This window comes from Pempheris klunzingeri, chromosome 7 (genome assembly GCF_042242105.1).
Source record: "Pempheris klunzingeri isolate RE-2024b chromosome 7, fPemKlu1.hap1, whole genome shotgun sequence".
Taxonomy (NCBI): Eukaryota; Metazoa; Chordata; class Actinopteri; order Acropomatiformes; family Pempheridae; genus Pempheris; species Pempheris klunzingeri.
The window spans coordinates 26,174,703-26,186,662 of NC_092018.1; the positions used below are offsets into that span (position 1 = coordinate 26,174,703).

The window sequence follows — 11,960 nt, forward strand, 5'->3', positions numbered from 1 at the left end:
CACCACTCACTTTCTGTTTGTGCAATACCACATAAACATTCAATCTCCACTATACTAATAAATGGTTGTTAGTCCAAAAGGTTCACTACTTTTTTCACCTGTCTAACCTTCTTTTTCTGTCTCGTCTACCTGCTGCAGTGATGTGAATGCTGTCCATGGTGCTGATGTGTGTGAGATGTCTGTGTGTGAGCGCTGCCATCCAGTGGCCGACAGCATTAAACGTCCCTGCTCAGGGCCAAGGCGGAATCATACAAAACCCGGAACTAAATTGTTTGTTCCTACCCGACTTAAAAAAGTGGTGCACCGTCAATGCTAGTGTTTTGGCATTTTTGTTACATATCTGTTGGCTCCTGTTTTTAGTAAGTATTACTGTTGAGTGTTTTATCTTAGAGGGGACGTTACATTTGTGTGTAAAAGCACACAGAGTGTAGGTCAAATGTTGTACGTGCAGCCGTTATGTTTTTATGACATTTCACAGTGCAAAGTAACAGTTTGGTGCCTGCTAGCTCGGTTAGCTTTAGCTCGCCCGGACATGCTAACCTGCGAATGAATGGGATTTAGTCCTTGGTGATAAAGCATACATGTAATTATTACCGCCAAATAGACACTTCTGCTCATAAATTGCCTGCTCAAATAACAGCAGTAGGAAGCATTATGAAGAAATGTCGGACAGGTTAGCTTTTGGGTGGGATAGTTGTTATATTACGTCCAACCTTTATTCACAATTATAAAATGTCAACGCTCAGCTGCACACATGTTCAGGGTCATAACACATTTGTACGATGTAAGTATCATCCAACAAGCGGTGTGTTATATTAGTAGTGTTATATTAGTAAATTGTTATTAATTAATTCGTATGGTTCACCCTACTGACTGACACTCAGGGTGTATTTTGGTGATTAGCCAGGAGGAGTTTGTGTGGATAAAAAGTTATTTACACACTTGAAACGTCGCCATTACAAGAATGTGCTGCACCGCAACATTAAGTGATGGGATTTGTTTAATCAGGCATTGTGGCATTATAGATTATAGAGTCTAGCATACCCATGCTTGCACCAAATACAATCAATTGAAAACTTAATGGTCATTTCAGGCTCCGGTGACCTGCATGTGTTGTAATTGTAACACATAGTGTTTTAGTCCAGGAGTCTGTCTCATTGCCCTATTCCATCTGTCCCCCATCAAGCCAATGCACTGACGTCGGCCGGCAGAGATGCTGCTGAAAGATCTTCCCAGAGAGGCCCTGATGCGGCCGCTGTCCAGGAATGAAGTGGTGGGCATGTTGCTGAGGCTGACTATCTTTGGCGCAGCTACCTACTACAGCATCAAATGGGTTGTAGACGCTATGGACCCAACCTCCAAACAGAAAAGCCAAGCCAAGAAAAGGGTATGCAGAACATATGCACATAAAATAAGCGTGACATTGCTATATTATGTAACTTCAAGGTGAGGTGTGTGTCTTGTCTTTCCAGGCAGAACAGTTGATGAAGAGGATCGGCGTGGAGGGAGTCAAACTGACAGAGTATGAGATGAACATTGCATCTCACTTAGTTGATCCACAAACTATGAAGGTAATAGTAGCAATCTAATGGGGCCAGTGACGTTGAGATTATCAAGTGACAATCGAAACCTTTTTTTGTCATTGCACTTTCCCAGACGTAGTTTTTCACAGTTCATTGCTTTGCTGCAGGTGTCCTGGAGAGACATAGCAGGTCTGGATGAGGTTATAAACGAGCTGCAAGACACAGTCATCCTGCCTTTTCAGAAAAGACACCTTTTAGCTGGATCCAAACTCTTTCAGCCTCCTAAAGGTACCAGAACATGTAATCTAAACAGAAATACAAGTGTTCACATTTCACATATAATGTTTCAGATCCGTGTTGCCATTACAAGAGTACAAAATACTTCCTAGAGAAATTCTCTGAATGATGCACTTGTGGGTATCTGGCTTTACTTAATCTCCAGTAGTACAGGAAAGTATTTGGACAATGACACAGTTTTGTTTTTTTGGCTTTGTTCTACAGCACAAATATCCTTCACTTTCTCTTTAGTGAGACATCGTGTGGTTGGATGTCAGGGGACTTTGTTGGCCAGACAAAACCTCTGAAGCCCTTATTGTCTTTTGTATGTTGATTGTCCTGCTTCTTTGTCCTAAAATTATGGGATTATGGGACATAAAGTGTATGTTAATGCTGAAGAAAGTCAGCTTTTAACCTCATGCTGGATATTTTTTGCAAAATTTGATGTATTAGAGTACAAAACCAAGTCACTACAATTTTTGACTTCACTTTTTGTCATGAATGCTAATAGTTGGAGTTGAAGTGCATCAAAAGCTAGCCAACATAAAACTAGATTATAAGATCCATGACTTTGCATGAGAAAACTACAGATATCAGAAGTTGTTATAACCCACATCAGTTTGTGTCTTAGCCATTCTCTCTCTCTCTCACTATTGTTAGAAAGCCATCCAGGGCATTGTGCCCCCATCCAGTGCCGTGTGCCAAAAAGCATCTGACAATATTTATACACTTGGCAGCCTGACAGCAGATGATCACTTAGAGGGATACTTCACTTTTGTAGAGAGTTTTTACTGTTTGGCACACAGCTTTACACTGAGCTTCAAGATGAGTCAACCTCCAAAATTAGCTGCTCTGGGAATCCACTTCCATTTCTAGTCTCTAGCCTTTGACTATATCGTGTACCTTTAAAAAAGTAAGCAGTAAGTTGGGCCAAATGTTCCATTAGTTTGTGTGTTTGAGAACATGTTTGGAAAAAGTCTCCCCACAAGTTGCCAGTGATGTTTGAAATGAGGTTAAAACTATAAAGTTATGCCTAAAAACAAATCAGCATTTTATCATTTTGTCCAGACAGACACACAAGTATTGTGCACTTTAGAATAATACGTGCAGGAAGTTTAAAAAGAACCTTGAACAAACACATAACAGGAGCCTGAAAGAAACTCTAATTTCTGTTTTGATTTTGCACTTGTAGGTGTTTTATTGTTTGGTCCTCCGGGATGTGGGAAGACCTTGATCGCCAAGGCAACAGCAAAAGCCTCGGGCTGCAAGTTTATTAACCTTCAGGCCTCCACGCTGACAGACATGTGGTACGGTGAATCACAGAAGCTCACTGCTGCTGTCTTCTCATTGGCTGTCAAAATCCAGCCCTGCATCGTCTTCATTGATGAGATTGGTGAGCTTCTCTAACAGAATTAAAATGTTATTTTTTTACATTGTTAGATGTGATATATCTCTATCTTTACTCTTTCAAGCAGAAATTATCTTAAAACGTTGATGCTACTAATGTTTTCATGTTTTGAAATTTAGAAAATGGAAGGAATGAAAAGAATCTAAAGCTGCATTGAAAACCATAAAAGTGACATTTCTTTTATAGGTTAGCAGCTTCATAAAGCATAGTAATGCAGAGTTAATAGCACTTTTTTTTAGAGACCTCTGAAACTGTCGGGCTCAGTCAGAATGTCCTCTCTATCAATGTAGAACAAAGGGTTTCCAGTATGGAAACTCCAGCTCTCATTATGTTTTGAGGAATGTAAACAGGAAATATAAAGTTGCCACCGATTTGATTTAGCCTATAATTGCTTTGAAGTGGCGCCATTGAAACTATGCCAAATCAGCTACTAGCAGTTCCTGAAAGCAATGTGCCATGTACCTACAGACAGCTATTACTGGATTACTTTGGTACTGAAGACAACTTAAAGCGTGGAGATTCTCAGACAAGTTCTGCCAGATAATCGCACTGAATCTAAAAATATGACTGGACAGGCTGAAATCCATTCTTTATTAAAGGGGTAATATCCAGTAAATCAGCCTAATCTTATTTCATCCCCCTGAAATTGCCCAAACTGAGTGCAACCTGTTGTTCTCAGTCTGTTATGCAGATGAGTTTTTATGTAAATTCTGTCCTCACCCTTGTTTTGGTTCTTGTCTCTTGTGTGGTAGAGTCCTTTTTGAGGAACCGCTCCAGCCTGGACCATGAGGCCACAGCCATGATGAAGGCCCAGTTCATGAGCCTGTGGGACGGCCTGGATACTTCCTCAACCACGCAGGTAACACACCCACAGCCTTTTCCTGGGCAGGATCTGGGCAGGCTCCACATGCTGCTTGAGCTGTGTTTGAGGAGTTCATGCAGTCGGTGTTTTTGTCAGTATTCTCTATTCGCATAGTGATTTCTGTGATTGAAGGTGATGGTGATGGGAGCTACAAACAGGCCACAGGACGTGGACCCAGCCATTCTACGCAGGATGCCCACCACATTTCACGTTGGCCTGCCAGTAAGACGAGCACAAACACACCAGAACAAACTGTTTTTAACTCTGTGATCTAAATTGACACACATACATTTATACAGTACTTGTTAAAATGGAATATATTTTAAATATATGCATGTAAATTCTGTCTATATATACAGTTGCACTCAAAATTATTCAGCCTCCTTGGCAAATTAGATGTATTGGCAAACTTTAGCTGTGTTCAATGAACAACTCAAACAAGAGCAATTTAAATAGCTCATCACAACACAACAAATATTACAAGTGGTTTCTCCAAATCCAACACAATATGTCACTTTTAATGACCACTGCAGTCCCAACATTATTCAACCTCCTGAATAGAATCCCTCATAAAAGCACTCATTTGCAAATCACGTGTTGTTTCAAGCACATCTGATGCAACTAATCAAGGGCCTCATGAGTGGCATCACATGTGCTTGAGAGAGAACACATCAAATACCCGGACTGGCTGCAGGTTTTATTCACAGTGATGTTTAGTTGCATGTTAGAAATCTGGGTAAGTCAGGAGAAGTTAAGAGAGGAGATCTTTGCCTTGCACCAACAAGGAAAAGAATACAAAAACATAGCAAAGGCGCTGATGTTCCTAGAAACACTGGGAACACTGGCTACACTTCCTGGATGTGGCAGAAAGAGGAAGCTTTAACAGCTGCCACCAGATTTCTGAGGAGGCAGGTGGCCAAAGACCCTCGAGTGACTGCAAAAGACCTGCAGCAAGACTTGGTGGCAGCAGACACTGAGGTTTCAGTTTCTACAGTCAGGCGCATAGTAAATGCTGAAGGCCTCCATGCCCAAACTCCAAGACGTACATCACTACTGATCCAAAAGCACAAGACAAGCTGGCTCCAATATGCTTGAAACTGAAGTTTTGGGATTCTGTTCCGTGGAGCAATGAAACAAAACTGGAACTTTTCAGGTCTGTGGATCAGCGGTTTGTCTGGAGGAGGAAGAATGAGGCAGACACTGAAACCTTGCCTACAGTGAAGCATGGCGGTGGCTTTGTGAAACTTTGTGGAGCTGCTTTGCTTCTTCTGGCACTGGAAACCTACAGCATTTGGAGAGCAAGATGGATTCAATCAAGTATCAGGAAATCTTAGGAAAAAATCATTGGACCTTCCAACAGGACAATGATCCCAAACATACCTCAAAGTCCACAAAGGCTTAGCTTCAGAAAAAGTCCTGGAAGGACTGGCTATGCATAACATTTGCAGCAGGTCATAACAGCAAAAGGGTGCTCTACTAAGTACTAAAAATGCTTGTCAAGAAGGGGTTGAATACTTTTGTGACTGTAACAGTCATTAAAAGTGGCATATTGTGTTGAATTTGGAAAAACCACCCAATGTTTTGCCAGTGTACCAAATTGTAATGGGGGTTGAATAAATTTGAGTGCAACTGTACATTCAAATGGAAAACAGGAGAGTAAGCTTCTACTCTAGGCCTCACTATAGCACAGTTCTTTTAACTTCCTCAGCTAATCTGTTTTTAGTGAGCATTTTACTGAGTGCTTTTAAATTCACATATTGTAAAGGAGCACATCTTAAATTCACTGTAATGTGCTCAATGGGAGAAAACAGAATATGAAGACAAGAACACTCTCAAAACACAGAGGCATCTCTAATATCTAATTTTTGAATGTATGTACAATATTGTTTAGGTTGCGCATTAATATGCTCTATTTTCCAAACATGAACCACAGCCCTTCTGTCTTTGCAGAGCACAAGACAAAGACAGGACATCCTGAGGCTGATTTTAGCAGGAGAAAACGTAAGATGTGATTTTTTTTAAATTTTTTTTATTCTTGTCAGCTGTGAAAGAAATTACAATACCATTTCACACCTGTATTTACACTGTCAAATCCCATTAAAGTCAATCTGATCACCCATGAACAGTTGGCACTTGACTGACAGTAATAAACACTGCCAAAGACCAGTGACAGCTAAGAGATTCATTCTACATAATTGCCTCATATTGCTGTCCTGCTTCTCCATCCAGCTGAGCAATGCCATTAATCTGAAGGAGATTGCTGAGAAGACGGAAGGTTACTCTGGCAGTGACCTCCGGGAGCTTTGCCGCGATGCTGCCATGTACCGAGTCCGGGACTACGTCCGCAAGGAGCAGATGAGGCAGATCGCTCAGCAGCTACAGGACTGCCAGGAGGAGGAAAAGTATGAGTCATATTCAGACACCCACAATATTTCATGGCCCTTGCGTCCGCTGAGCATCTCTTTGTTTAACTACAGCATCTGCCCTAAACTGTTGGAGGTTAGAGCAGTGTGGGTTTTTAAAAAGCTGATAGCAATCTTATGTTGAGTGATGTTCATCCTGGTACTCTGTCACTTTTTAATTTGGTTAAACATTCCCACAAATTAACCATTCTTAGCTGTTTCCTTTACACAACATTCAGGCCTTTGAAGCAGTAATTAGACTGTGAGGGCGAAAGTAAGGCAAGTCATTAAATTGGACAGAATCACAGACGGACCTGGTTGATTTTAAAACATCTGCTATTTTTTAAAAGGCTAAACATGTGATCTGTGTAACCCATGCTTCAGCTGTTGCTAAGCGACTGCTGAAAGCCCTCTTCTTGGAACATTATTGCTGAAAGAAGAATTTCGAACTTAAAGTTTGCTGCACTTTAAACACCCATAGCTGAGCTCCCCGCAGTTATTAAAACAAACTTCAGCATGTTGCTTCAAATGAATATAAGGGAGCAGAAAACACTTTCTAAAGACTCTCTGCAGAATTTTAATGTCACAATTTGACTGATGTGCGACAGCTCAAGCATTAAGTCATTTCCTGTAAATATTCAAGATATTCAATTGATTTCTTATAACGTACTGCAACAGTGTACTACAAAGAGTGTTATTTAGTACATGCTGTGTGTTGGCTACATTTAGTATGGAAGTGGGACACAGCTGTTGTTTTCGTAGACCCCTGGGTCTGACCTCTGACCTCTCTTCTCCTTTGCTCCAGACCTGTGGATGAGGAGCGGTTGCGGCCGGTCACGCAGCTGGACCTCCTCTTCGGCCTGGACAAGATGAAGGAATCTAAGCGGGCCACAGCCTACATGTTACCCAGTGTGTCGGAAGTTCCCCTGGACTAAATGCGAACGCTGCACCGTCGACGGGAAATGTTGTCTTCTCGCCACACAGCGTCCACAGTGTGTCCCAGCTCGCCGAGCAGAGGCTCCCAAAACATGACAGAGGTGCAGTGGGAAAAGCCAGCAAGCAGCCATAGATGTTTATTTATCCAGGCAGGTGTTGTTCTGAGCATGCTCATTTTTTAGAACTACCCTGCTACATGTGTACAGTGACAATGCTACTCTCCTACTGGCCATTCACCAACTCCCTAGGAGCCAGCTAGAGTCGGTGTCTTGCTCAACGGCGCCATCAAAGTTTGTTTGCCAGACAAGAATGCATATTTTAAACTTGATGAATCCGTCATAAGTTACTGCTAGTAATACTGTACCAACATCACTCTACTATGCCTCTATAAGGTTTCATACCCATCCACCACTGACCTACACATGATCATGACCAGGGGGAACAAGCACGATGAATAATGATTTATGAGTCAGTTAAAGTCTGAATTCCAGACCTCCTTTGAGGTTACTAAACCAGCCATCTTTCTTTTTGGGGCAAACACACATTCGAATAAGAGACTTAGATTACTTAGTGATATTATCCAAGCACTTTGGAAAAAATGAGTCAGCTGGTCTTGGTGCCTCCAAGTCACATCACACTATATTCTCTGCAGATGTTGTAGTATGATAGCAAATTACTCAGGAATGTATATCAGTTCTATCACTTCCAAATAAGAAGCAAAAGAAATAGCTTTTTCATTTTCAGGAATATCACTCGCCAATCAAAGGATTAGTTCTTACGTATGTATTGCTCTTTTTTTAAATGTCAGACTTGAGCTTAATTATTCAACTCCACCTCCATCCACCTGTTGTCATCTTCACCTAAACCTGCTTAGATTAAAACTGAAGGGACAGGCGCTCTCTGCGCTGATACTGTGTAGAGTTTGTTTTTTTTTTTTTTTGTTTTTTTTACAGCTGACGAGTACACTGGATGTCATCACCGTTTGCTCTCCATGATTGTTCACGTGGTTGATCAACAACATAGTTTTTCGATAGAGGATGCATTTAGCCAGTAGGAGGCTGTAACAGAAAACTGGTCATGGTAATGTGTTACTGCTCCCAAGAGGAACAAATTCTGATTCAAAATTACATGTTAGAGTTAAATGTGTGTTTTTAGTCGGTGAAGTGAGCACTGCTATACATGCCGTCAAGTTACAATATGTGTATGACCATGAAGAGGAACAGTCAGCCAAATATGTCAGGTGTCATGTGAAATATGATACTTTACTTTGGATATCATTGTAGTAGAGCTTAGTGAAACACCTGTCATTCATTCATGAAACCCGATGGATGTGTACCCAACAGCAGATGACAAAACAAACATTAAAATGTTGAGTAGAGATGACGTCACCACTTGAACCCTATAATAGGAGCCACAGCTAAAATGATCTGAGCCAGGGGCAACAATACATGATTATCTCAATAATCATTATCTGGTTATTAAATGGCTGTCAAAATATACTTTCCTGTAGCATCACTGCTCAGCCCCTCTCAGCTGTCAGCAGGTGTATCATAGGGATCCTGCTGTATTCATGTTTGGACTGCTGGTTTTAGAGTTAAAGCCACAAGTTCAATGTGTGGTTTTCAGTGCATTTAGCAAAACAGCTGATAATTCTAAAGTCTTCCCTGCGTTTTTCACAATGTTTTTTAGCCATATTTGCCGTTATCCTTTGCCATTGAATGTTTTCATTCATGGTTTGTGCACCAATCAACAACTGACATTAATGTCTGTTGCTGCGACACATATCAGGGCTTTTTCTGTGTCAGTTGAGTTTCACTCCCACTTCAAGGAGGGCATAGCCTCAGTATTCACTTCTTTCAATCAGCTGTCAAGCTGAAGTTGTTGTGACCTGCCGTACAGTATAAAAAGTCTCATTATCTGCCACATGGTCACAGCATGTGTTCACAGATCTGTTCGTGGGTCTCATACAGACCTTTCTCCCACGCAGTCTGAGCAGGGCCAGGACATATCTGTCATGCAACCTTGACCACATGGTGGCGCTGCAGCTTCACTGGCTGCCACTGAGGCTTCGACTGATCACATGTAGAGCAAATGCAGAAAGACATGCAGAACCTGGTAACTGGATTGTTTCTCCCTTACTGGTTCAATCATTGTTGCTCTTCATTAGAGCACCTCAGGTGACAGTTAAATGTTGCCATGTAAACCAATAATTTTGTCGCTGCAGCTCACAGGTCTCAGTTGCCTTTCTTGGAGAAGGGCAACACTTGTGGAAACGCTTTGCCTCAATGCAATATCACTTCAGGTCACTCATCAGTGTTATGGTAGAGACTAATTCTGTGGATACAGAGTGTCCATATGCAGTTACTGTTAGTTATACTGACTGTGTGTATGTGTTGAATATATATTAACTGTGTACTGTAAAGTGTGTTTATTAAATGACACTGAAGAAAATATTTATCTTTTCTCAACCAGCAAAATGTTACCTCTATTATTTCAGCATGGATGTCATCCTGTTTGTCCTTGTTTAAGTGTATTAAATGTATTAAATTTGACCAGCCCAAAAACAGTCACCCCTGTGAACATTTTAAACAACATATATTATTCCAAACCTAGATACCCAGAGAAATGATTGTATTGATGTACCCCAGTGGCACTTTTACCCATAATTTTCTCACCACTGTGGGAGTCTGCTACTTTATTGGGAGTCTGAATCATCATAAACTGCACCATTGTTGGCCATAATCAAACTCTTATTCTTTCCACTCTGTAGCTGTGTGCTCCAGCTCTAATGCCGGTATCTAACAAAAGCCCGAAATCTCTAATAAGTCCACTTTTCAAGACTGGACAGCCCAACAAAACTCACAGGATTCATAAGGTTTGCATATGACGGCAGCTATTTGGTAGTGATGGTGGATCGTCCTCTGCATTAAGCTTCTCCTGGCTTCCATCAGCACCTAACCTTAACTGTATTAGTTATATCCAGTCTAGACAACATCCACATCTGACTACTGTGGCCCCATTCAACATCCCATTTATATCAGATTATTTACTTGTTTTGTGGCCTGCTTCTAATAAGATATGCTTTATAAAGAGTTTGTTAATTAACTAACGGCTTTATCATTCTTAGCCATGCCAGCAGCTCAGCTCTATGGAAGGATCGGTTGATCCACCTCTTAATTCCAAATAGTCCGTGACCAGATACGTGTAAAAACATTCATTATCAGCTGCACGATATGTTGTGGTTGCTGTTATTTAGCAAATGTTAGCATGCTAATGGGCTACACTGAAACGATGAACACCGTAACCATGAGCATGTGAAGATGTTATAAGCATGGTGATTAGTGTTTGAGCACCGCATCCCCACAGAGCCACTTTATGCTTTATCTATTCATTTTCTTAATAAATGGATGTTGTGGTGGTCTGAATAAAAAGACCATTAGCACTGTGTAACCTGACTGGAGAACTTTCACAGACAGCGAAGTTATATGGATATGAACTTATAAGTGATGAGATCTTTTTGGAAAATGTAACAAATTGCAATTTATTGCAAGGGTTTAATTATTTTCTGTTTGTTTTGTAATTTCAGTAAACAACCTGGAAAACTGGACTGCATGGGAATCAAAAAACTAAACTAAAACTAAAAAGATTAATTATGTTGTAGGAGAATGTACAGCAGCCAGGTTTTTCTCGACCTGGAAACGAAACATTTACAAAGCATTAAGAGCAATAGTAAGTGCTCAAAAGGCCCCTTAGTGAAGAGTGAAACTTTGCTGTGCTTTATTTATGCAGGAAGGGTTGGATGGAATTTATTGGATGCACTCCTCTTTTTGTGACAGCACCTCTGTTTAACATTCATGATGCACATTCACACCAGGGAAATACGCTGCATAACTATTATTGTAATACTAATCTATTCTACCTGCGTGTGTGTGTGTGTTTGTGTGCAGTGAAGGGTGGTGGTAGGTGAAGGAGCCATTTACTTCCAAGAAACAGTCCCCACAAAGGCAGGTGATCTGGTGTATTTTTACCCACTCTGCCTTAAATGATACCAATAAGAGCAGATATGCTGCTGCCTGTAGTATGGACAGACGGTAACGTGATGTTTACAATTCGGTCTTTAATGAGGCAAAGTCTGGAGTGTTTTCCCCCAACGAAGGTCTGCAAGGATGCATGTCTGATCTTTGACTTAGAATTATTGATTAGTTATTCATAAAGCTATTGATGAGTTATTCATGAAGAGAGAGTTAAAGTGAAAGATTCCATTGCAGCTCTTTTCAATTAGAGGAGAGCTCCCAGTCGATAAACACGATGGAGGAAGCTCTTCCCTACAGTACAGCTGGCTGGAGATGTCAAAGACTTCCCATTGAGAAGAGAGCTCAGACGCAGATAGATTCACTTTTGTCTGGCCATGGCCTGTCAGTACAGCAGCTCCCGGTGCTGGTCTGATGGACTCAACCTTTTTCCATCAGTTAGGAGTGGTGTAGAGAGTGCATAATGGCCCCACTCTGCTCTGTGACAGTGCTCTGAAAGCTTCAGTGCCATCGGACATGATC

General features: G+C 41.2%; 1 protein-coding gene across 1 annotated transcript; it reads left to right on the forward strand.

Moving 5' to 3' along the window:
* The first annotated feature begins 290 nt into the window (after window positions 1–290).
* Window positions 291–7,894, forward strand: atad1a (ATPase family AAA domain containing 1a). Its single transcript, XM_070834262.1, has 10 exons — window positions 291–359; window positions 1,187–1,387; window positions 1,473–1,571; window positions 1,691–1,811; window positions 2,992–3,192; window positions 3,960–4,066; window positions 4,202–4,291; window positions 6,020–6,070; window positions 6,299–6,471; window positions 7,277–7,894. The coding sequence occupies exons 2-10, from the start codon at window positions 1,214–1,216 to the stop codon at window positions 7,404–7,406; spliced, it is 1,146 nt and encodes a 381-aa protein (XP_070690363.1). The 5' UTR covers window positions 291–359; window positions 1,187–1,213; the 3' UTR covers window positions 7,407–7,894.
* Window positions 7,895–11,960: the final 4,066 nt, after the last annotated feature.

Excerpts from the sequence above, each read along its gene's own strand:
- atad1a (XM_070834262.1), top strand. The coding sequence starts at position 1,214 with ATGCTGCTGAAAGATCTTCCCAGAGAGGCCCTGATGCGGCCGCTGTCC. Across the intron at positions 1,572-1,690 it reads TTGATCCACAAACTATGAAG|GTGTCCTGGAGAGACATAGC; the intron begins GTAATAGTAGCA and ends GCTTTGCTGCAG. Across the intron at positions 1,812-2,991 it reads ACTCTTTCAGCCTCCTAAAG|GTGTTTTATTGTTTGGTCCT; the intron begins GTACCAGAACAT and ends TTGCACTTGTAG.